The sequence below is a fragment of the Hemiscyllium ocellatum genome, chromosome 29, assembly GCF_020745735.1.
Source record: "Hemiscyllium ocellatum isolate sHemOce1 chromosome 29, sHemOce1.pat.X.cur, whole genome shotgun sequence".
NCBI classification, from domain to species: Eukaryota; Metazoa; Chordata; class Chondrichthyes; order Orectolobiformes; family Hemiscylliidae; genus Hemiscyllium; species Hemiscyllium ocellatum.
The window spans coordinates 24,649,188-24,675,719 of NC_083429.1; the positions used below are offsets into that span (position 1 = coordinate 24,649,188).

Genomic DNA, 26,532 nt, shown 5'->3' on the forward strand with positions numbered 1-26,532 from the left:
GCTTGTGTGCTGTTATGAGTCCTAAGGGTCGCAGTAGTCTGGCTGTCAGTTCTGAGACACTCCTGACGTATGGTAGAGTGGCTAGTCCTTTTGGTTGTGGCATGTCCTTGTTCCGTGGTCTATCTCTTAGGGTCCATCTGGTGATAAAGTTGCGTGGGTATCCGTTTTTGGCGAATACCTTGTATAAATGTTCCTCTTCCTCTTTTCGCAGCTCCGGTGTACTGCAGTGTGTTGTGGCCCTTTTGAATAGTGTCCTGATGCAGCTTCGTTTGTGTGTGTTGGGGTGGTTACTTTCATAGTTTAAGACTTGGTCTGTGTGTGTTGGTTTCCTGTGTATCCTTGTGGTGAATTCTCCGTTGGGTGTTCTCTCTACTAACACGTCTAGGAATGGGAGTTGGCTATCCTTTTCTTCTTCTCGTGTGAATCGGATTCCTGTGAGTGTGGCATTGATGATTCTGTGTGTTTTTTCTATATCTGTGTTTTTGATGATTACAAAGGTGTCATCAACATATCTGATCCAGAGTTTGGGTTGGATTTGTGGTATGGCTGTATGTTCTAATCTTTGCATAACTGCCTCTGCTATGAGTCCCGAGATTGGTGATCCCATGGGTGTTCCGTTGATTTGTTCGTATATCTGATTGTTGAATGTAAAGTGTGTGGTGAGGCACAGGTCCAGTAGTTTAAGTATGCCGTCCTTGTTGATGGGTTCGGCCTCCCGTGTTCTGTTATGTATGTCCCGTAGGTTGGCTATTGTTTCTCTGGCTAGGGTTTTGTCAATTGAAGTGAACAGTGCCGTCACGTCGAATGATACCATGGTTTCTTCTTTGTCTATGTGTGTCTTCCTGATGACGTCCAAGAATTCCTGTGTTGATTGTATAGAGTGTTTGGATCCGCTGACTAGGTGTTTCAGTTTTTGTTGTAGTTCTTTGGCCAGTTTGTATGCTGGTGTCCCTGGTAGTGATACTATGGGTCTGAGTGGGATGTCTGGTTTGTGTACTTTGGGTAGTCCATAGAATCTGGGGGTGTTGTTGCTTTCAGGTTTCATTCTTTGCTGGTCCGCTTTGGTTATCTGTCCGTTTTTTTGTAGATTCCTTAGTGTGTTGATTATTCTATTGGTGAGTTGTGGTGTGGGGTCGGAATCCTTCATTTGGTAGGTGTTGGTGTCTGCGAGTAGTTGTTGTGCTTTACTGATGTAGTCTGATTTATCTAGGATGACCGTCATTCTGCCTTTATCTGCCGGTAGTATGATTATGTTTTAGTCATTTTTCAGTGCTTTCAGTGCTTCCCTCTCCTTGGTGTTGAGGTTATGTGTTTGTCGTTTTCTTATCATCATGGGTACTACCGTTTGTCTCACTGTTTGTTGTGTCTCTTCTGTCAGTCCATTGTTCCTGAGTGTGCTTTCTAGTGCTGCTAGGAAGTCTGCTGTGTTGGCATCCCTGTGGTTGTATTTGAGTCCCTTGGCCAGTATAGTTCTTTCCATGTCTGTGAGCTGTCTGTGGGAGAGGTTTTTAACCCAGTTGTGTGTTGTAGTGTCCTCCTTTTTGTGTGTTAGTTTGTCCATTTTTTCTCTTAGTGCTGTTTTTTTGCGGAGTGTTGTCCTGTTCTGTCCTATAGTGATAGCCTGTTCTATGGTCCGGGTCCATTCCTGATTAGTGGTTTTTGAAATTAACGACTTTTGGCGCGCAATTTCTTGCTTGTATCTGTGCAGTCGATTGTGAGCGTCTGTGATCATTACCTGGACCATCCTGAATCCGTTCTTCTTGGCTGTTTCCCTGGCTTGTGGGTTATTTACTGGAGGTCTGTACTTGACACATTGTGGAAGGATTTGATTTTTTCGGCATTCGTGGAGGAACCGGAGTTGTTCATATGTTGCGCTGAGGCGGTTAGCGCAGGATTCCCATCTCCTGGCTTGTTTCAGCGTTTCTCGCCCGTAAGTGTTTAAAATCTGATTGAAGATTTGTAGCTCGGGTATCCGTTGTTGTGGTTCTGCTCGCCGAGCTGGAAGTTTTTGCTGCAAACGTTTCGTTCCCTGGCTAGGGAACATCATCAGTGCGGTGGGAGCCTCGTGTGAAGCGCTCTTTGATGTTTCTTCCGGTATTTATATTGGTTTGTTCTTGCCGCTTCCGGGTGTCAAAAAAAAATCAAATCCTTCCACAATGTGTCAAGTACAGACCTCCAGTAAATAACCCACAAGCCAGGGAAACAGCCAAGAAGAACGGATTCAGGATGGTCCAGGTAATGATCACAGATGCTCACAACCGACTGCACAGATACAAGCAAGAAATTGCGCGCCAAAAGTCGTTAATTTCAAAAACCACTAATCAGGAATGGACCCGGACCATAGAACAGGCTATCACTATAGGACAGAACAGGACAACACTCCGCAAAAAAACAGCACTAAGAGAAAAAATGGACAAACTAACACACAAAAAGGAGGACACTACAACACACAACTGGGTTAAAAACCTCTCCCACAGACAGCTCACAGACATGGAAAGAACTATACTGGCCAAGGGACTCAAATACAACCACAGGGATGCCAACACAGCAGACTTCCTAGCAGCACTAGAAAGCACACTCAGGAACAATGGACTGACAGAAGAGACACAACAAACAGTGAGACAAACGGTAGTACCCATGAAGATAAGAAAACGACAAACACATAACCTCAACACCAAGGAGAGGGAAGCACTGAAAGCACTGAAAAATGACTAAAACATAATCATACTACCGGCAGATAAAGGCAGAATGACGGTCATCCTAGATAAATCAGACTACATCAGTAAAGCACAACAACTACTCGCAGACACCAACACCTACCAAATGAAGGATTCCGACCCCACACCACAACTCACCAATAGAATAATCAACACACTAAGGAATCTACAAAAAAACGGACAGATAACCAAAGCGGACCAGCAAAGAATGAAACCTGAAAGCAACAACACCCCCAGATTCTATGGACTACCCAAAGTACACAAACCAGACATCCCACTCAGACCCATAGTATCACTACCAGGGACACCAGCATACAAACTGGCCAAAGAACTACAACAAAAACTGAAACACCTAGTCAGCGGATCCAAACACTCCATACAATCAACACAGGAATTCTTGGACGTCATCAGGAAGACACACATAGACAAAGAAGAAACCATGGTATCATTCGACGTGACGGCACTGTTCACTTCAATTGACAAAACCCTAGCCAGAGAAACAATAGCCAACCTACTGGACATACATAACAGAACACAGGAGGCCGAACCTATCAACAAGGACGGCATACTTAAACTACTGGACCTGTGCCTCACCACACACTTTACATTCAACAATCAGATATACGAACAAATCAACGGAACACCCATGGGATCACCAATCTCGGGACTCATAGCAGAGGCAGTTATGCAAAGATTAGAACATACAGCCATACCACAAATCCAACCCAAACTCTGGATCAGATATGTTGATGACACCTTTGTAATCATCAAAAACACAGATATAGAAAAAACACACAGAATCACCAATGCCACACTCACAGGAATCCGATTCACACGAGAAGAAGAAAAGGATAGCCAACTCCCATTCCTAGACGTGTTAGTAGAGAGAACACCCAACGGAGAATTCACCACAAGGATACACAGGAAACCAACACACACAGACCAAGTCTTAAACTATGAAAGTAACCACCCCAACACACACAAACGAAGCTGCATCAGGACACTATTCAAAAGAGCCACAACACACTGCAGTACACCAGAACTGCGAAAAGAGGAAGAGGAACATCTATACAAGGTATTCGCCAAAAACGGATACCCACGCAACTTTATCACCAGATGCCTAAGAGATAGACCACGGAACGAGGACATGCCACAACCAAAAGGACTAGCCACTCTACCATACGTCAGGAGTGTCTCAGAACTGACAGCCAGACTACTGCGACCCTTAGGACTCATAACAGCACACAAGCCAACATCCACGCTCAGACAACAACTCACTAGAACAAAGGACCCAATACCCAGCATGAGCCAAACTAACGTAGTTTACAAAATACCATGCAAGGACTGCACAAAACACTATATAGGACAAACAGGAAGACAGCTAACAATCCGCATCCATGAACATCAGCTAGCCACACAACGACACGACCAGCTATCTCTAGTAGCCATACACTCAGACAACCAGCAACATGAATTTGACTGGGAAAACACCACTATCATAGGACAAGCCAGACAGAGAACAGCCAGAGAATTCCTAGAAGCATGGCATTCATCCCCAAACTCCATCAATAGACACATTGACCTGGACACCATATACAAACCACTACAGCTGAAACTGACACCCGGAAACGGCAAGAACATCCATCAACAGACACATCGACCTGGACCCCAGATACAAATCACTGCAGCTGAAACTGACACCCGGAAGCGGCAAGAACAAACCAATATAAATACCGGAAGAAACATCAAAGCAGGCTTCACACGAGGCTCCCACCGCACTGATGATGTTCCCTAGCCAGGGAACGAAACGTTTGCAGCAAAAACTTCCAGCTCGGCGAGCAGAACCACAACAACGGATACCCGAGCTACAAATCTTCAATCAGATTTTAAAGTTTCATCCAGTGCTGGGAGCCTCAATCCACAAAGCAGTTGCCAGGACTATCCTAGTCATGCAACCCTGCACCCAAAATGTACCTCTCTGCATTTTGTTGAACCTTCTGTTGCCATGTTTAGTATTCACCTCATTGTCAGAGGGTGGAAACATGAAGAAACATACAACACACAAGTCACTGCACCACCTACGACACCCCAGAGCCATAACTTCTGTCCTATTAATTCATGCTATTTTTCTACATTGTAGGTTTGTACAGACTGACTAATGAAGACATTATTATCAAGCACAGGTAAGGTGAGATGAGATACAGTGAGTGTTTGCATTGATTTATTCCTGGGCAGCTGGCCTGACAACCATTATGCTCTGCTCCAGGATGAACTTGACTGACTCTCCCTGGTTGTCGAATTCCTGGAAATCGAACAGCTGCTCCAAGAGCTTCAGTCCTGGGAATAGTCAGCCTCTCTGGCTCCACGGTCAGGAGAAACAAGCGTACTGGTCAACAGGTGAGCTGGGAGGGATGGAGCAGCCATAGTTAATAACGGAAACAAGTTTCCAGCAAGGCTACATTTATGATCTATTCAGCCCATGAAGGTATTGTTGTTGGATTTTCTTACAGTAGAGAAGGAGCGATTTAACAGACATACTCAGAGTGAGGTTTTGAGATTGTACATTGACTCTTTCTGTGGCTCTGTTGGCTATGCGTATCTCTTGATTTCCTGAGAAAACAAAAGTCTGTATCTCAGCCTTAAGTATATTTGATAATGGCTGAAAATGTGTTGCTGGAAAAGCGCAGCAGGTCAGGCAGCATCCAAGGAACAGGAAATTCGACGTTTCGGGCATAAGCCCTTCTTCAACGTTTCGGGCTTTGATTATTTGATAATGGCACAACCTACTGGTGTCGGATTTCTAAAGATTCACACCCCTTTGAGTAATTTCTCCAAATCTCAGGACAGATTTAGGACAATTAGCAAAAGAACCAGACTCCTTTTATTGATGTTTTCTAATCAACCTCTTTAGCAATGTTATTACACATATCTGGAGCAAGTGAGACTTGAACTTGGGTTTCCTAGCCTGGAAGTAAGGATACTATCATGGTAGCCACCCTCCCCCAGATCCTCTTTTTTGGTTATATCTAGAAGCACTCTGACAACTGAATGGTTCTTGTTTTTCCCCATCACCAAATCACCTGTGTCTTTTTTTAATCTATCAGCCAACACCAGTAAATCACCCATGGTTTCCAATTGATTAATTTACATGCAAAGCCCATTAAGGGTAATGCAGATCACCAAAGGTGAGGGAGAAGTATCGAGCTAAATCAAAATGGAGTTGGATGGGGGAGATCAGGATGGCACGGTGGCTCAGTGGTCAGTACTGCTGCCTCACAGCGCCAAGGAACCAGGTTCAATTCCCTCCTTGGGCAACTGCTTGTGTGGAGTTTGCACATTCTCCCTGTGTCTGCGTGGGTTTCCTCCCATAGTCCAAAGATGTGCAGGTCAGGTGAATTGGTCCTGCTAAATTGCCCGTAGTGTTAGGTGCATTAGTCAGAGGGGAATGGATCTGGGTGGGTTACTCTTCGGAGGATTGGTGTGGACTTGTTTGGCTGAAGTGCCAGTTTCCATACTATAAGAAATCTAATCATCCCATGTGGTATCTCTATCTCTAAAGGCATTGAGAGTTTTGATGGACACCATATGCTCCCTCTCCAAGGATACCCAGGCATGAATGTAGCCTTGGAAGAAGGGCACATAACCATGAACTCAGAAACTTTATACGCTAATGAATGTAATTTATCTTGTTATATCTGATAACTCTTTCAGGCACTAACTACCTTAATACAACATGCTATCATTCTGTTTGTCGTATATTGAATGAGATGCTTTGTCTTTGGAATGAAATTTGAAAGTAGGAAGCTCCCCATTTCTCTGTCACTTATTTAATGTCCCTCAATATGTGATAAATCTCAGCCAGAGGAACAAACTATGCAAGTCACATTTGTGTAATTGATTTGTTTCTTGATGGAAATCTGATCGGATTTATCGGACAAGTGAAAGTAAATTTTTCATTAAGAATGTTACAATGATTAATTAGAGCTCCTTTTAGTTTAGTTCTAATTGGACTACTTCCTCATTGATTAGCCATCCAAATGGAGTATTGGGTAAAGGCAATGGTTTTGAAAGTTCATTTCTTTTATTTTCTCAAATGTCAGCAGTAAACTGTTAGCTCTTTTGATTAAACCCAATGCTACCTAGCCATCATTGGTAAACTGCTAGCCTATGTCAACTAGAATGGTGGCCTGAAATACAGTAGCACCTCGACATACAACGACCCCATTCACGAACAAATTGGTTTACGAACAGGATTGTACGTAATATTTTGCTTCAACGTATGTACGAAATTCAAGGTACGAATGCAAAAAGCCCATGTCTGACCACGTGGTTTCATTGTTCTGCTTTGCTACGTGCTTGTTGAACGCAAAAGCTCTCGGACCCTGCGTGATCTCATTCAGTTCGTCTTTGGCACATGCGCTGTGAACAGCGAACGTCCAAGCATTCTTATGCTATCCGAACAATGGGAAAAATTGATTCAGTTCGCGAACTTTTCAGTTCGCAAACCGGGTCCTGGAATGGATTAAGTTCGTAAGTCGAGGCGCTACTGTAGTTTCATTGTCAATCCACTCGGTATCAGAAGTGAAAAGAGGCCTCAGTTCCTCCACTGTGAATCTCCCTCTCTTTTTCTCTTGATAGGTTCATCAATTGAGAAGGACCAGGGTTTGAGAGACCAAAATCCCTTGATATTACCCGATAACAGTCTGTACGGGACGTTCAGTGTTGATATTAAAGGAAAGGATTTGAAGACGTTTAGCACGCCTCTCTCACAGAGATCTACAAACTCGAGCTACACCATCCAGGTGACTCCAAACCAGAGTCCTTTGCCATTACTGAAAAACAACACCAACAGAAACAATATCAACAGCTTTGGCCAGGAGGTCACAAAGCTACAATGGAAACCAACACCCTACCGACAGGCCAATCCAGAATCATGGGACAAAAACTGCAATAACGGTGAGAGTTTAAATCACCATTAAATCCCAGAAATTCTGGCATTTTTAAGAAAAACCTTTTCATTGGTGCTGCCTTCACCTCCCATTCCCCCAAATACCTTTGTTAGAAGTTGTCACTGTGTGATATGGCCCCATTTGCAGACATTAGATTAGTTGTTGTGGTTCTGTTCGCCGAGCTGGAAGTTTTTGCTGCAAACGTTTCGTTCCCTGGCTAGGGAACATCATCAGTGCTATTGGAGCCTCCTGTGAAGCGCTGCTTTGACGTTTATTCCGGTATTTATAGTGGTTTGTTCTTGCCGCTTCCGGGTGTCAGTTTCAGCTGTAATAGTTTGTATGTGGGGTCCAGGTCGATGTGTCTGTTGATGGATGTTCTTGCTGTTTCCGGGTGTCAGTTTCAGCTGTAGTGGTTTGTATATGGGGTCCAGGTCTATGTGTCTGTTAATGGAGTTTGTGGATGAATGCCATGCCTCTAGGAATTCCCTGGCTGTTTTCTGTCTGGCTTGTCCTATGATGGTAGTGTTTTCCCAATCAAATTCATGTTCCTGGTTGTCTGAGTGTATGGCTACTAGGGATAGCTGGTCGTGTCGTTTTGTGGCTAGCTGATGTTCATGGATGCGGATTGTTAGCTGTCTTCCTGTTTGTCCTATATAGTGTTTTGTGCAGTCCTTGCATGGTATTTTGTAAACTACGTTAGTTTGGCTCATGCTGGGTATTGGGTCCTTTGTTCTAGTGAGTTGTTGTCTGAGCGTGGATGTTGGCTTGTGTGCTGTTATGAGTCCTAAGGGTCGCAGTAGTCTGGCTGTCAGTTCTGAGACGCTCCTGACGTATGGTAGTGTGGCTAGTCCTTTTGGTTGTGGCATGTCCTCGTTCCGTGGTCTATCTCTTAGGCATCTGGTGATAAAGTTTCGTGGGTATCCGTTTTTGGCGAATACCTTGTATAGGTGTTCCTCTTCCTCTTTTCGCAGTTCTGGTGTACTGCAGTGTGTTGTGGCTCTTTTGAATAGTGTCCTGATGCAGCTTCATTTGTGTGTTGGGGTGGTTGCTTTCATAGTTTAGGACTTGGTCTGTGTGTGTTGGTTTCCTGTGTACCGGAACAAACGTCAAAGCAGCGCTTCACAGGAGGCTCCAATAGCACTGATGATGTTCCCTAGCCAGGGAACGAAACGTTTGCAGCAAAATCTTCCAGCTCGGCGAACAGAACCACAACAACGGACACCCGAGCTACAAATCTTCAACCAGACTTTAAACATTAGATTAGATTAGATTACTTACAGTGTGGAAACAGGCCCTTTGGCCCAACAAGTCCACACCGACCCACCGAAGTGCAACCCACCCATACCCCTACATTTACCCCATACCTAACGCTACGGGCAATTTAACATGGCCAATTCCCCTGACCCGCACATCTTTGTGTCCGGGAGGAAACTGGAGAAAACCCACGCAGACATGGGGAGAACGTGCAAACTCCACACAGTCAGTCGCCTGAGGCGGGAATTGAACCTGGGTCTCTGGCGCTGTGAGGCAGCAGTGCTAACCACTGTGCCACTGTGCCGCCCACAAATATATTTAAAGGGGGAAATCTCCAATTACTACTATAATGATTCTGGGTAATCCAAGTTGGAGGACAGGAAATCGTTGTGGCCATTAGAATTGCTGTGGGAGGAAACCAGACTACCAGGAAGAAACCCACACAGTCAGTTGCCTGAGGCAGGAATTGAACCCAGGTCTCTGGTGCTGTGAGGCAGCAGTGCTAACCACTGTGCCACCCGTATGTTGCCCTATGGTCCCATAATTCACTCAATTGACCATTTTACACTGGAGCATTGTCAGTGAATGTCAACAGGTCATTCGACTATGGGAGTCCCTCCAGAGTCCAGTCATAGTGCCTTCCCCCTCCATAGCTTCCACAAAAGACAATGCAGCAAAGGTTCCCCAACTTGATGCACGGTCCACAGTTAAATCCTAATTTCAAGTTATTGTGCAGGAAACAAAAATAACGAAAACAGTTAAGATGGAAGGATACCAAGAAATACAGAATAAAAAATGTGTGAAGTTTAATGATTGCTGTGCACTGGGATACATTAACACAAGGAGTGTTCTAGTCTTACCAGTACTGTTAAAGAATCTCATGATTCATGTCTCTTGTTCCTGATCATTACTGTGGTCAGTGGTAGTGTCCCTGACTTTGAGCCAGGAGGTCCAAGTACAAATACTACCTGCCCCATAGGTTTGTCATAATACCTCTGAACAGAGTGATTTACAGATTACAACAATTCTTGTACATGATTGGATGTCAGATAAAGACAGATGATGACTCTCATGGCTGAGAAGCCTCCCCACACTCGAAGCATTAAGACACAAATTGTTGAACCTTCCCCTCATTTGAAGCACAATGCTGGAGAGTTGTGAATGACCTTGTAAAGCTATTCCCAGGCACAGAGTCAACATTCCAGGAAAAGAAAACGAGGAGCAACAATGGCATAGGCTCTGAAAAATCTGTCACAGAGAGGTCAAGGAAGTTGAAGTTTGCAAGTTGCCTTTGTTTAAACAGACAGAAATTTGTACAAAGGAACAGAACGATCCCCACCTTTCCTAGCTTCAGAGCTGAGCACTCTGAGCTGACAGACTCAATGGCCCTGTTTCAAATCCTTCTTCAAATTCCCTAGTGTGTCTGCCAGTGTTTCCAATTCTTTAAAAATCTATTTTCTCATCAACTTGGTCAAAGATGTTATTCCGTGCCTCTGGAGCAGGTGGCAGTTGAACCCAGGCCTCCCAGTGTAGGGCTAGGGACATTACCACTGTACCTGCCTGTGTTTCCATTGCAACTGCTAATGGTGGTTAACCTGTGCTATGAAGGAAGATTATGTCATAACAGAACCAGCTTGAGTTAGGCTACTTGGCAAAGTACAAACCCATTAACATACTGGTTAGCCATTAACCTAGCGATTAATCAATGATGTTAACCAGTTTATTACACAAAATTATTTGTGATTTGCACAAAATTATTTTAGCTGCTCATCTTAACCTATTATAATAAGCTGTATATATGGGTCGATCTTTACCCTGTTCGACCAGTTGAATTAGATTCATTTATTTAAACTTTCCTTTAGTTGGCAGTGCTCTAGCACACGACTGAGTGATCTTCCCGCTACCAAAATCCACATGATTTCTTTCGCGTTTTATTTTTTGCTTTTAATAATCAATCATTTAGCCAATTAAATGTTTACAAGCAAAGCTACTGTGGGCAATGGAAACTATCAAAAGGGAGGGAGAGGCCGGGAGAGTGGGAAGGGACTAAATCAACATGGAGTTGCACGGGGAAACAAAACATTGTATCTCCCGCAGTGCCCGCCTCTCTATCATTTTTTTTAGGTTATTGAACCGCTTCATTATAATCAGCTTGTTTCCTTTTTAACTCATTTAGTGTAATTTATTTTGAATTGTTTGGCTTAATTACATCAAACTACCTAAAATTGCAGGGTTTGAACAGGCTTCTTGAAGTTACCAGTCTGCAGGTTGAGGATAAGCTCAGTTGAAGTTCATTGCCTATCTTTATGTCAGAGAAAGTTTGGGATTCTTTGGGTTTCTCCGAGAGAAAGGAAGGGGGTGGATGAGGGCACCATTAAAATAATGTGTGGAAATTTTTGTTATGTTTTCCAACACAACTATACAAAGTTGCTCCCATTCCCATGTATTTAGCTTTTTCTTCATCACAGTTCTTCCGAATGTTTAACCTATGCTTCTAGCTTTAGTTTCCAACTCTTGCTATCGATTTGTTAACCTCTTTTTCATCGTTTATGGGATGTGTCTGTCACTGGCAAGACCAGCATTTGCTGCACAGGCTCAATTGTCTTTGAACTGAATGGCTTCCTGAGCTACTTCCTCGCGTAAAGAGTCACAGCATCACTGTGGATTTGGAATGACATGTAGACCAAACCAGATGGCAAATTAATGAGAGCATTAATGAACCAAACAGGATTTTACAACCATTGATAATAGCTTCACAGACACTATGACCTAAAGTAACTTCAATTTCATTTAAATTTCCACAGTTACTGTGGTAGGATTTGAACCCCCATCCCTGGAAAGTTGGCCTGGTTCTCTGGGTTACCTGACCTGTGACATTCCCTTTGCACTGCCACCTTCCCAATATTCTTGAGTCCAAACACATGCTTAACCAATCCCCCCAGCACAGTGAGCATCAATAGTAAATAAACTCATATAATCAAAGAGAACAATTGAACATTATGGAGCCAATCAGAGGGGCACTAGTAAAGTGGCCTGGTTTTTCTATACTATTGAATCAGCATGTTTTTCCTGAATTTACATTGCTGGATGTAGAGCCAGTTGCTGGATTTACTTTGCAAATATTATCTGTGGACTGAGGGGGAAACTTGATGGCTCTGTAGTTATGTTAAGAACTTACATAGATCCTTGATATGCAACTTATCTTCAGAAAGAAGATGGTTGGGCTAAATTCCAGCCTGAATTCTGGAAGCATAGACACTAATTCACTTTTCTTATTCATAAATGTTCACTGATTCTTTTGATTCCATTCCTAGAAAGTAACAGATCTGTGATCACTGTTGGTCGGAACCCAGTTACCAGTCCAGGATTCAGCCGCAAAGGTATCGTGATGAGATTGATTATCGGTTTGGGAATTTTGGCTGAGGCCAGAATGTACCTGGGAGGGCTGTATAACTGAAGTATTAGTCTAGAATGACAAATATTAACAAAGCATTGTGCCACATTTCTATAGGGCAGAGGTGCCTAGCTACAGTTTCTCATTTCCCACAGATGAGTTGGCAGTAGGTACTCGTGAGTGAGCTGTGAGGGACAAACACAGAGAAATACTGGGAAATTAATCTAGCAGCATCTGTGGAAAGAGGAACTTTTTTTTTCCTATTCATTTGTGGCATATGGGTATCTTTGCTTGACCAGCATTTATTGCCCGTCCCTAGTTGCCCTTGAGAAGGTAGGGGTGAGCTGCCTCCTTGAACCTCTGCAATCCACCTGCTGTGGGTTGATCCACAATGCTGTTAGGGAGGGAATTCCAGGATTTTGACCCAGCAACAGTGAAGCAACCTCGATATATTTCCAAGTTAGGATGGTGAGTGGCTTAGAGGGGACCTTGAAGGTGGTGTTATTCCCATGTATTTGCTGTCCTTGTCTGTCTAGACGGAAGTGGTCATTAGTTTGTAAGGCGTTGTCTGAGGATCTTTGATGAATTTCTGCAGTGCGCTTTGTTTATGCTTCAAATCTGGTATAACTTCTTCTCAGGTCTCTTCAGAACTTCTTTAGTTCTTCTTCAGAGTATCAAAGAAGAGTCATACCAGATTCAAAGCATTAACTCTGTGTCTCTCTCTCTCCACAGATGCTGCCAGACCTGCTGAGTTTCTCCAGCATTCTCTGTGTTTGTTTCAGATTTCCAGCATCTGCAGTATTTTATCTTTATTTGAGATGGAAGGGACAATTGGAAGACAAGTTGTTCTAATTGTTTAATGATGATTCCTTCCCCATTCTTTGGTTAGAATGACACCACTAGGAGATCACCTTTCAAAGATTGTTTAGATATTGGTTGAGCCAAAAGTGAATATAATGGTGAGGGGTAACATTGCCAATTCATTCAAAGCTTCATGGCCTAGCTGTCATTAGGCATCTCATCTTCCTGTCCTAGAAGTTGAGGTGGACAGTGTGAAGAGCAATTAATCCTGTGTGCAACCACCAGCATGCCTAATCTGGGAAAAGCATCCCACCCCGAGTGGGATCAAAGGTCTATTTATCATTTTCCCTCATTCAAACTCTCACCCCATCAGAACAAAATCAGACTAAAGACCAAGGAAGAAAATTGAAATATCCAGCATCATCCACAATATTGACCCATATTCTATATTGAGTCTTTTTTAATATGGTGCAGAATTTCATATTTAATTTTTCAACATTTTTTCTCAACTTTTTTCTTCTTCTGAAGGCATTAACTCATGTGTCCTCAATATTTCACTCAAGGCAGCTACTCATTTGATTTGCACTGTGAGCCAGTTGTGTTCTCTCCCAGAGCGCGCTGTCCCGGAGAGTTGCTGGATACTGAGCTGAAAGAAAAGTTTCAGATGTAGCCTCTTTTTCAGGAAGCACATACTGGGCGGCACAGTGGCACAGTGGTTAGCACTGCTGCCTCACAGCGCCTGAGACCCGGGTTCAATTCCCGACTCAGGCAACTGACTGTGTGGAGTTTGCACGTTCTCCCCGTGTCTGCGTGGGTTTCCTCTGGGTGCTCCGGTTTCCTCCCACAGTCCAAAGATGTGCGGGTCAGGTGAATTGGCCATGCTAAATTGCCCGTAGTGTTAGTTAGGGGTAAATGTAGGGGTACGGGTGGGTTGTGCTTCGGCGGGTCGGTGTGGACTTGTTGGGCCGAAGGGCCTGTTTCCACACTGTAAGTCTAATCTAATTGAGTGCTCTCCATCAAACTCTAATGTTAAATTTTTCTGCGTTTGATTATGGTATTCTAGTAACAGTTAGGCTTGCTGTGCTTGGTTGGTAAAGCCTGGGTGTTGACTCAGGGAAAAGCAAACAGACTGCTGACAGGGTTGAAAGCTAAAGCTGAGGCATGGAATTGACATTGGAGGAAAACCTGTTACACACATAGAAAATAATGTCTGACCGAGTATATAATGATAATAATGTCACGTGCTCAAGTCTGTGTTGTAATGACCAGGTCATTTGGCTGAACCCTCTGGAAGCTGATGTGCATCCATCCGCCCAACTTTCCAGCCAACATGACAACTACAAGTCCTGTTCATGAACCAGGAAATATTAGTTGAGGGAGTTTCTTCCCATGGTCCCACATTTTGCCTTTCGTTTGAACGTGGAAAGGATATTGATTATTTTTGCATTTGTTCTATCTGAGTCCCAGTCTTGTAGGATTGAACATCTGAAGCCCCTTAGTTTTCTTCCTACAGCAGTGGGTTGTGAAGTGAATATAGATATTATGTTCAAGCTCCAGTCCATGATTTAAGTACACAATATGGACTGATTTGGAGATGCCGGTGTTGGACTGGGGTGTACAAAATTAAAAATCAAACAGCACAGGTTATAGTCCAACAGGTTTAATTGGAAGCACTAGCTTTCGGAGTGTCGCTCCTTCATCAGGTTGTTGTGGAGGACACAATTGTAAGGCACAGAATTTATAGCAAAAGTTTACAGTGTGATGTAATTGAAATAATACATTGAAAAATACCTTGATTGTCTGTTGAGTCTTTCTTCTGTTCGAATACCATGATAGTCAGACAATCAAGGTATTTTTCAATGTATAATTTCAGTTACACCACACTGTAAAACTTTTGCTATAAATTCTGTGCCTTACAATTGTGTCCTCCACAACCACCTGATGAAGGAGCGACGCTCCGAAAGCTAGTGCTTCCAATTAAACCTGTTGGACTATAACCTGGTGTTGTGTGATTTTTAACTTTGTACAACCTGGACTGACAATCACAGAAAGTCAAAGGCAATAGCGCATTATGGGAGGCTGTTGTCTTTTGGACGAGTGAGTCTTGCTTGTGTCTATTATATGCAGGGATTTGCCCTCAAAATTAATAATATGAAATATTTTCATTGATGCAGTTTATGGGATATGCTGTATTAGAAAAAGGGTTGTTGTCAGTCTTTCAAATTTCTTCATCCCTAACAGTTACTGCACTGTGCCTCCAGAGAGCAGCACCAATTCATAGTTGCTCTGTCAGCCTGAAATTTCTTTGAAGGTGTACAGACTGTGGTTCCACAGGTGAAAGCAGCTCTCTGGTCATTTCCCTGTCCAGACAGTAAATGCCAAGAGGATATTTGAGCGTGATATCACAACAGAGCCTGTTCCAGTGTCCAGTGACTGAATTATGACTTGGAGTTTGAATCCTGTCCAATTTTAACCCATCTTTTCACTGAGATCTGTCATGTGTCAGTCATTTTAATTAAATATTTTAACAATTTAAATGAAATTCGTTATGTTACCCTTTATTTGCTTCAGTGTTGTCAACTGATTTGAATTTGTGTAATTTGATAATGTGAAATCTGGACATGTGCAATTTGGTCTCATGATATCTCTCAGGGTTTGTCCTTTTCAATCCCCTGTCATTGGGTTCCTTTTGCTCCAGCAGCTGTTGCCGGGAGGAGGGAGGGGGCTGGGGGGTGAGTTCCAAGACTTGGGTGGCCACTTCAGAGCAGGACACTGACTGCTGGTAGGGTAGAGGGGCAATAGTGTAGAGGGAGTGAATTAACAAGATCAGAAACGAGGAGAAACTGATGGTGGAGGACAATAGGGGAAGCTGGGGACAGTAAGAAAGCAAAGGAGAGGGGAAAAGAGAGACAGAGATTGAGGGTGGGGAATGGTGTGATGAGGGAAGACTGACTGTGGAGAGGAATTCACAGGCAAACCAGTAGGGGGAGCTTTGGTTCCACCAGTAACTGATAGTAGCTCATTGATAACTAATTGTGGTAACACTCCATTTTTATTCATGGTCAATGGGTACATACTAGCTTTCTGATGTGTAACTAGTAGCTAGTTATAACTAATAGGTTATATTGTGTTGGTAATTTGTTGTTATCCTACAGATTGGTAATATTCATTCTGTGACACCACAATCACTCCAGTCGGCCATTGCTGGCTAAATACACAGGGTGAATCTCTTTGTGCTTCCATTTTGCTTTTAATCATAATCATTTTTGTCTGGCTTAGTACAATTTGTGAACTCGGTGTCACAGTAGTAAAATGTAAAATGTGGGAAATACTGGCCGGTCTGGCAGCAACTATGGAGAGAGACTCGGTGTGAACATTTGGACGATGGGTCATCAGCCTGAAAGTTGAACTCGGTTTCTTTCTTCAACGACACTGCCTGACCTGCAGGCTTTTGATTTTGTGTTTTGTGATGTATCGTAGTATCTGGGTAAGAGCTTACAATGTTGAAAAAAATGACTAAAGGGTCAGAATTGGGATTCAGTCCATTGTCTGGTACACCATTAGATTATGCTCGGGCTAATCTTTATCTTAACTCCACTCCTATTAGAAATAGGTCTAATGGAGCGTACAGTTTTCAGACTGAGTTCCTCAACCCAGTTTTGTATAGTCCATATGTTAGATAGCTGAGTTAACAGTTAGGGTATTGTTTGATCTATGGGAGGCAGGATCGTATGTTTGGTAAACCATAGACTGAATTTTAGCAGAAATTGGCTGTGTCAATTTTGATGCATTTTATTGGAGGTTTCTCTTCACAAAGCCCAGACAGATTTTCTTATTCCATTTCCCTAAATTTGCCTCATTATTTATGCACCGCAGTCCAATGGCATCCCACTCTTGTATTGTCCCACCACTGACCATAGACAGAGGTCCTGGTCACTGCCAGCATCTGCTGGGATTCCTGGCCTTTGCACTGTCTTTAAAGCACAGTCAGTCACCAGCCACTTCTGCCCTGCACGGTTCCTGTTAATTACCCCAATATGTCAGGAAGGGGAACACTGGCACCCTGCTTTGTCAATAGGGAGGTGGAGTCCTGGTGATCAGGGTGGGGGTTCACAAGGTCACTGCCCATGTAACACCCTGAAATGTTGGTGATGGCTAGTCTAGAGGAGCACATGGCAAGTTAGGTACCTGCTGTGACTGTCATATCAGGACTTATCAGAGTCTAGTTTCTATCTGGAGGGTGGGAGAATGAGAAAATGCATGTTAATGATGTGAAATTACATTATAATGAGCATGTTACTGCACACTGCAAAGAGACCTCTCATTGTTGATGAGTGAGAATGTTGTTTCACTATTCAACATTTGGTTGGAAAATGGTGCCAACTTGGGTATAAGTACAAAAATTTAAGAACAAGTGAGAAAAAAATAAGGAACAAAGTTAAAAGTTAAACATTGCAGTCCTTCTTGGGATTAAGTCAGAAAATAAAGAAATAAAGCTATAAGTCCAATTGTTGCAGTCTTCCTAAAGTGCTTCGTCATGCTGGGACTGCACTCCTACAATTACTCAATCCTCCCTCCCTTTATTACTCCTTATCTGACCCTTCATTCAGAATAAGGATTAAGAGGGAAATGAAAGAATGAAAGGGAGGAGTAGAGGGAAATGTCATCTGGAAGAAGTGAAGTGTGAAACAGAAGAATAGTTGAAAGCATTAGTATTCTACATCAATAAAACTTAGTAAATCAGTGAGAGTTACTGTGAATTTTTGAGTCTCTTACGTTCTATGCACCAATAGGTTTCCAATGTAAAGATTAGAGGTCAGGCAATCACCTTTTCCTGTAGGAAATTTATAATTGTTCAACCTGTTTTTGACTAGCACACCATTTTTAAGAACACATCAGAAGTGCTAAGCAAACTGTAGGTGTATTATAAAACAGTATGACACTGAACACTATCAGGAAATGTTAGATCAGATCAATAGTTTAATCAAAGTGGTTTTAAAGGAGCATCTGAAATGGAGGAAAGCAAGGAATGCAGGGAGGGAATTTCAGACCTTGTGAAAGCAAGTAGAGGTTGTTAGAATATTATAGTGTATTTGTACTGTATGATTTTTGTTTCATTGATCTCCTACTGTTTGTATTTTTATGTTGACATCTCATGTGGCAGGTATCATATTGCTAACAATATGTCAACTAGGTCTGCACAATTTAAAGCCTGGGCCAAGCTGAAAAGTGGTGTCAAAGTACCATTTTCTGTTAGTATGCTGTTTGTAACCTCTCTGTCCCATTGGCAGGTGATGGAAAAAAGGTGATGAAGACTTTCTGTTCACCAAAGGCCCAGCATCACAACTTCAGACTCAAATTGGTGGACGCTCTCCCACCTCCACCACCTCTCCCAGTAGAGCAATCTCAGCACATCCACAGCACACAGCAAGGGTAAGAACTATTCTGTATTGCTGAGAGCAATGGGGAAGGATAGACAGAGGGAATCATATTTATCATAACTCCAAAGATGCAGGACCAGCACTACCATATTCGGCCTGTTGAGTCTGCTTTGCCATTCAATGAGATCATGGCTGATGTGGTAATCCTCAACTTCACTTGCCTGCATTTACCTTGGAATCCTTGATTCTTTTACTGATTAAAAAATTGTCCATCTTTTTCTGGAATTTCTTCGAAATTGTTACAAGCATAAAAACACACCAATACAACTGACCCCAGCAGCTTCAAGCCTGTCACCAGTAGAGACTAATGGAGGAAGGCGAGTGATGGTGCCATAAGTTGCCTCAGATAGACAGGAGATGAGTCATCCTGGATTCTCATGCCTATCCAACAATACTAATTGGGCATCTCATGTGTTTGTCTGCGTGTGTGTGTGTGTGTGTGTAGTATAATGCAATATCACCCGAACCCTATTTTGCTGATGTTGTCCAATTGATATGCTAATGGATGGAAGTCAGAAAAGGATCAAGACACATTTCCTCTCAAAAGGCTTCAGAACAATGATGGTCAGCACAGTTTCTCAGGGGGGACATCATATCGAACAAGTTTCATTAAAGTTTGTGAGGAGGTGACTAGGTGTATGGATGAGTGTAGTACAGTTGATTTAGTCCATTTGGATTTCAGTAAGGCTTTCGTCAAGGTCTCACATGGCAGACTGGTTAAGAAGTTAAGTGTCCATTGGATCCAGGCAATTTGGCAAATTGGATCCAAAATTGCCCTAGTGCCAGAGAGTGATGGGTGTTTTTTGTGACTTGAAGCCTATGTCTAGTACAGAATTCCTTGCTGTTTGCAATGTGCATTAATGACCTAAAACTGAATGTTGGAGGAATGATCAGTATGTTCACAGATAACACAACACTTGGTAGTATGGTAAATAGTGAGGAGGGAAGTTTGAGCCTAAAGGATTAGATTAGATTACTTACAGTGCGGAAACAGGCCCTTCGGCCCAACAAGTCCACACCGACCCGCCGAAGCGCAATCCACCCATACCCCTACATTTACCCCATTACCTAACACTACGGGCAATTTAGCATGGCCAATTCACCTGACCCGCACATCTTTGGACTGTGGGAGGAAACCGGAGCACCCGGAGGAAACCCATGCAGGCACGGGGAGAACGTGCAAACTCCACACAGTCTGTTGCCTGAGTCGGGAATTGAACCCAGGTCTCAGGCGCTGTGAGGCAGCAGTGCTAACCACTGTGCCACCGTGCCGCCCAGGATGATGCGGTCCAGTGGTCAGATAGGCTGAACGGTGGCAAGAGGGATTTAATCTTGAAAAGATTTGGGAGGATTAACAAGTCAAGGTGAATGGTAGGTAGGACTGTAGGAAGTACAGAGGATCAGAGAGACCTTGCTGTGTATAGATCCTTAAAGTCAGCAGAGCAGGTAGATATGGTGGTTAAAAAGGCATATGGGATACTTGCCTTTATGAGTCAAGGCAATGAATTCAAGAGGAAGAAGGTGATAATGGAGTTGTATTAGGAAAACCACAGCTGGAATGCTGTGTGCAGTTCTACTCACCACACTGTAGAAAGGATGATAATTACAGTAGAGCGGATGCAAAGGAGTTCTGGGGAAGTATCACCGGACCCAAAATGTTCACTCTGATGTCTGTCCACAATTGCTTCCAGACCTGCTTCCAGCAATTTCTGTTTAGGTTTCTGATTTACAGCATCTGCAGTTCTTTCAGTTTTTATTTTGCAATGGAGTTTGGCCAAGTTGTTGCCTGGTCTGGAACAGGTCAGCTCTGAAGAAAGACTAGATAGGCTGGTGTTGTTAGAGCGGAGAAGGCTGAGGGGGGATCTGGTTAAGATGTTCTGAGGGGATAGATAGGGTACATAGGAAGAAACTTGCCCTGGTCAATAACTAGGGGTGCACACTTTTAATGTGCCGAGCAGGAGATTTTGTGGGGATTTGAGAGAAAAAAGTTATTTTTCACCCAGAGGAATGTGTGTATCTGGAACTTACTGCCAAAAGGGTGGTAGAGGTGGAATATTTAAGGACCTTTTAGATACCTCAGGGTTTGAAACACCATAGCTTATAAGGCTATGGGCCAAGAGCTGACAAATGGGATTAGATTAGAATAGATGCTTGGCTGATGCAGACCTGATGGACTGAGGGATCTCTTCAAGTGTTGGAAAAACCCGATGACTCAAGATGGGGTATGAGCATCATCTCAAAATATGAGCTTGGATATTCAGGAATACCTTTCTTACACATTGGAAGTCTAGAAAGTTCTTCACACTGCCTGCATCACCTGCAGGGCTGAGGATACTAGATCAACTGACACTTTGAGACTGAGACTGATAGTTTTCCATTAGAAAGGGCTAACGCAGGGAACTGAATGGAACAGAGGTAGATGGAATTGAAATGTACATCAACTATGACTTAATGAAATGAGAGAGAAGGATTGAGGAGGCTGCTCAGCAATGAGAACTTGCATTTATATAGCGTCTTCAATGTACAAACAATTAATATCATAATAGGCATCTGCGAAATTCCTTGCCCAATGAGGCAGTTGAGGCTACTTCATTGAGTGTTTTTAAGGCAAAGATAGATAGACTTTTGAGCAGAAAAGGAATTAAGAGTTATGGTGAGCAGACGATTAAGTGGAGCTGAGTCCATGAGAAAATCAGCCATGATCTTATTGAATGGCAGAGCAAGTTTGATGGGCTGAATGACCTACGCCTGGTCCTAGTTCTTATGTTCTTATCAAACAAGTATGGTAAAGCAAGAGATTAAGACAGAAGACAAAAAAAGCTTGATTAATTTGATAGATTTTAAGAAGATTCTTAAAGGAGGGGAGAGTGCTAGATTTAGAGACATTAAGGGAGCTTTCCTGCCGTCCCTATAATCCGTGAGGAATTTGGCACAGATTGTTTTGACCTTCAGGAATGGTAGCTACGAGAAGACTGATGAAAGGCTCACTTGCATTTGTGTTTTGTTTCAGGTCAAGCAAATCTAAGAAGCTGTCAGAATCCAGCATGATGTCCGCAGGAGCACAGAGAGAGGGAAGCTGCTCTCCTCTGGAAGATGATGAGATGTCCTATCAGACCACATGCTACAGCCGCCTGTCCACTGCCACCCTCTCACTGTCAGCAAACGACGGCGCGGACAACAGCCACCGGCCAGAACCAGTCGATCAGTTCCTGGAGCTGACAGATGAGGGTAACCTAAGGTTTGAGAAAGAATCTACCTAAATTCTCTGTTATTTCCCACTTGTCCAGCAAAAAGAAACATAGGGCAACCTAACAGAGGACTTGAAGGCTATCGAGCATTTTGATATAGTGGATGTAGTGGAGATACTCCCACCTGCTGGGTTAAGCTGAAACTCAGGATCATGGGTATAAGACGGTCAAGAATAATGGGTTTCCTCCGGGTGCTCCGGTTTCCTCCCACAATCCAAAAATGTGCAGGTTAGGCGAATTGGCCATGCTAAATTGCCCGTAGTGTTAGATGAAGGGGTAAATGAAGAAGAATGGGTCTGGGTGGGTTATGCTTCGACGGGTCGGTGTGGACTTGTTGGGCTGAAGGGCCTGTTTCCACACTGTAGGTAATCTAATCTAATCTAAATCCAACAAGAGAAACTGAAAGAGTAATCAGAATACAAAACTAATTGCTGAGAGGAGTAATTGAGGCTACAAGCATTGATGCAATTAAGGGTATCTTGGATTGATGCACGAGAGAGAGAGAAAGAGAGAAATGAAAGAATATGTTCAAACTGAGGTGAGGATATCATATACGGTTGACTATGGCTTACGACTCGTGCTCTGGGGACATTGGTTCAAATTCCATCCAACAAGTAAAGACTGGAACTGAAAGTATAGTGACCAGGAAGCAGTCATTGATTGTTGTGAAAACCCGTCAGGCTCACTAATGTACTACGGGGTAGGAAACCTGCCACTCTTCACTGGTTTGATTTGATTTTGAATCCCAACTCTCAGCGATGTGGTTGACTTTTTTTGTGTGTGCTTTTGTGTAACTCATTTCACAATCTCAATGCAAGTTATCCAAAAACAGTTTACAGCCAACAAGTACTTTTTGTAGAATAGTCATTGTGATCATCTCCAGAAATGTAGCAGTGTATTTGTGCATGGCAATCTCCCGCAAATCACTAACTTTTCCATCAGTCCAAAAATGGTATTTTGTCTTTCTCCCAATTGAACAACATCATGTAAAATACTTGAATCAATGTAATGTCAGACCCATAGGTCCCAATGATTAGTTGACAAAAGCCTGATTCTTTTGTTGTTTTTCATAGATTGTAATCAACCAGCTCACTCTTGCAGAGGCCAAATCAAAACATCCGCTGTGAGATGTGTTTTGACAATTAGAAAGCATTTGCTGAACAATCTGGTGTGTGCTAATAGCTAGACTAAGAGTAAGATAATCAGGAAAGCTCATATTATAGCGCAAGTACGCTTTCTAAGAAAGACATATATTCATGAACAGGGACTCATTTTCTGAAAGCTGAAGGATTATGTTACATCTTTATTTGATTTACCCATGAGCAGAGGAGCCAATAATTCCTCAGCCATTCACTGTTAACTTGCCAATCAATTAGTATTCCTTTTCTCCTGTAGAATTAGTTGGAGTGGTCACTTGAAATTTGACTTTATTTCATTTGCCTTGATGAGCACAGGACATAAGGCTTTGGCAACGTGTCTCTCTCAATAAACAACAGTGTGTTATTCATCAATTCATCTATTTTAGAAATGCTGCTTGAAGCATAGATGTTAGCTAGGGTGAGGACTCTTCTGCTCTTTCTCAGATACGGCTGTGGGAATTTTTTAGATTCACCTGGGAGGGCACTCAAATGTAATACCTCATGCAAAAGACAACAGCTGCACTCCTTCATTAATGCACTAAAAAGACAGGGTAGAATGTATTCTCTAGTTGCTGGAATGTGGTTTTAACCCACACCCTCTGACACTGAGAGGTACCCACTAGGCCATACCACCATGCCTTGTGCTCTGGGGACATTGGTTCAAATTCAAGTCTCCTTTTGTCATGATCCTTTGGAGTATGGGAAGTTTGAATCCTTCGATTCTGATGCACTCAGCTCAATCACTCTCCAGTAAGTGGCCTGTAATAATACCTTGTCCTCATTGTGATCCAGTGCCTGAGGCTGAAGCTTGTGAAATCTAGCCAGGCATTTAAAATTGTAACAAATATTGGCAGTGTTTGAAATTCTGCAGCGTGCTGGAATCCTTTGTTACAAAAAGAAGTCTGGTGTTTTTTGGTTTTTTTTTACTGAGAAGTAAGCTATCCAAATGTGATAGCCAGCCATTGACTGCATTATATCAATAACAATAACGTGTTTTATGCACAAATAGAACTGGGAGGGTGAAAAATGAATAAAGAGATGAGTCTTAATGAGTATATTTTCAAATCACTGATGAATGGGCAGTCACTGAAGGGTAGAATCGGAGCCAATGAACACACCTTTAAATTTATTTACCGAGTTAGGCTTTATAAACATAAAACAAAGAACTGAAAACAAAAGGAGAAAAGCTTCAGTTACACAGGGATTTGGTGAGACTACCTCTGGAATACCGTATATAGTTTGAGTTTCCTTATTTAAGGAAGGATATAAATGGATTGGAAATAGTTTGGATGATGTTTTCTGGACTAATATCTCTAATGGGTGTGTTACTTTATGAGGGAAAGTTGGATAGGCTAGGTTTGTATATGCTGAAATCTAGTAGAGCACGAGGCAGCTTGATGAAGAGATTAGATTAGATTAGATTACTTACAGTGTGGAAACAGGCCCTTCGGCCCAACAAGTCCACACCGACCCGCCGAAGCGCAACCCACCCATACCCCTACATTTACCCCTTACCTAACACTACGGGCAATTTAGCATGGCCAATTCACCTGACCCGCACATCTTTGGACTGTGGGAGGAAACCGGAGCACCCGGAGCACCCGGAGGAAACCCACGCAGACACGGGGAGAACGTGCAAACTCCACACAGTCAGTCGCCTGAGTCGGGAATTGAACCCGGGTCTCAGGCGCTGTGAGACAGCAGTGCTAACCACTGTGCCACCGTGCCTCCCACGCAGATGTCATATCCTGTGGGGTCTTGACAGGGTGTTTGCCTTTGTGGGGCTCGGAGTCACTATTTTAAAATCAGGGTGGCCCACTCTAAGGTGGATGAGATTACTTTCTTTGTCACAAAAGGTCATGAAACTCTTCCATCAGACAGAGTCTTTGAATATTTTTAAGGTAGGGGCAGATGATTGATAAACAATAGAGTGAGAGTGGGTAAAAACTGAAAGAACTATAGATGCTGTAAATCAGAAACAAAAACAGAAGTTGCTGGAAGAGCAACTTTTGTTAGCCAAAGTTTCCTGGGAGTAATCAAAAATGAGGAACAGTCAGATCTTATTGAATGGTGGTGCAGGCTTATGGAGCATATTCCTACTCCTGATTCATGCTATTGTTACGTGTATACACTTCCCAACCCAATAACCCGGGTTTAAATCTATGACAATTCATAGGAGCACAAGCATAACCCATATATAACACACACAATCTTCAATCTAAATACAGTTACTTTTGAGGATGAAGAAATTATCTTCTTAAGATGATTCTTTCCAAGGGAACCATTTAGGAATGAGGTCCTTCAACAAAGTGGCTATCTCAGAAAGCATTTTGATTGTTATCACTGTTACTTGTTTAATATTTAATTAATATTATTTTTTGATATTATAAGTGTTTACACCTAATTTGCTGTAAAATGTTCAGAAATGTCTGGGGGATATGAAAAGCTATCACGTCTATAGCTCTAGAATTACAAATTAAATGTATTGTGTTTAAGTAGTTTTTACAACTTTACTAAGAGTTGCAACCAATTTGAACAGAGCACTCTCCCACAAGGAGACAATGGCTAAATGATATACTTTGTTGTGGCGATTATATAGGGTTACGCTAGATATAGGGTTAGCTATAGGCTAGATCATTGCTCTTCTTCAAAACAATGCATTGTATCTTTTTACAACCACCCAAACATGCAGATGGGAGCCTTGGTGCAGCACCTCATCTGAAAGATGGCAATTTCAACAGTGTAGAATTCCCTCAGTATTTAGTAGATTAGATTGCTTACAGTGTAGAAACAGGCCTTCCGAAGACCAGCCCACACAGACCCGTTCCCCTACACCTAACACTACAGGCAATTTAGCATGGCCAATTCACCTAACCTGCACATTTTTGGACTGTGGGACGAAACCAGAGCACCCAGAGGGAACCCACACAGACACAGGGATAATGTGCAAACTCCACACAGACAATTGCATGAGGCAGGAATTGAACCCGGGTCTCTGGCACTGTGAGGCAGCAGTGCTAACCACTATGCCACCATGCCATCCCATTGCTGGCCCTTGCAAACTCTGAGGCCAGAGGACTATTGACTGAGCCTCAGCTGACACAATACTTAAAACTTAAGTAGTGAATCTACCAAACTAAGTTTCAAGTATTGTGTCAGGCTGAGTCAGAATGGTGCCTGTTTTGACTCTTCAGAAACCTTTCATTGTACTTTCAGAGGTTGCATCTTTCAGCTGGTAAGTTAAACTGATGGCCTGTCTCCTCTGCTGACTGAAGCCAATGCAAAAATATCCTTTAAGTATCGTCCTCAATATTTATCCTCAACTGATATCACAAAGTTTTATTTAGTTATGATCTCATTGCTACTGTGATGCCATGCTGTGCACAAGTTAGCTTCCAAGTTTCTGATAGCTCAATAGTGTTCACATTGAAGTATTTAAATTAGTTCAAAATGCTTTGGGACTTCCTGAAGTCTTTTTCTTTCACACTGTGGTGTTGTTGCCACTTTCTAATTGAGCAGAGGAACAAACTCAAGGGGCTGTGTAGCCCACTTCTGTTCCTACCTTCCAATTAGCGTAAGTCTTATGAGT

The 26,532-nt window shown here is 42.8% G+C and overlaps 1 protein-coding gene across 2 annotated transcripts in view; it reads left to right on the forward strand.

The window, feature by feature from the left end:
* robo4 (roundabout, axon guidance receptor, homolog 4 (Drosophila)) overlaps positions 1 to 26,532 on the forward strand; it is a 125,942-nt gene that overhangs the window by 85,023 nt on the left and 14,387 nt on the right. For both annotated transcript variants that reach the window (XM_060846937.1, XM_060846938.1), the window contains exons 12-17: positions 4,858 to 4,900; positions 4,984 to 5,114; positions 7,356 to 7,673; positions 12,235 to 12,300; positions 18,407 to 18,548; positions 21,567 to 21,794. In XM_060846937.1, the coding sequence (XP_060702920.1) occupies positions 4,858 to 4,900; positions 4,984 to 5,114; positions 7,356 to 7,673; positions 12,235 to 12,300; positions 18,407 to 18,548; positions 21,567 to 21,794 (928 nt within the window). The remainder of the gene's footprint in view (positions 1 to 4,857; positions 4,901 to 4,983; positions 5,115 to 7,355; positions 7,674 to 12,234; positions 12,301 to 18,406; positions 18,549 to 21,566; positions 21,795 to 26,532) is intronic.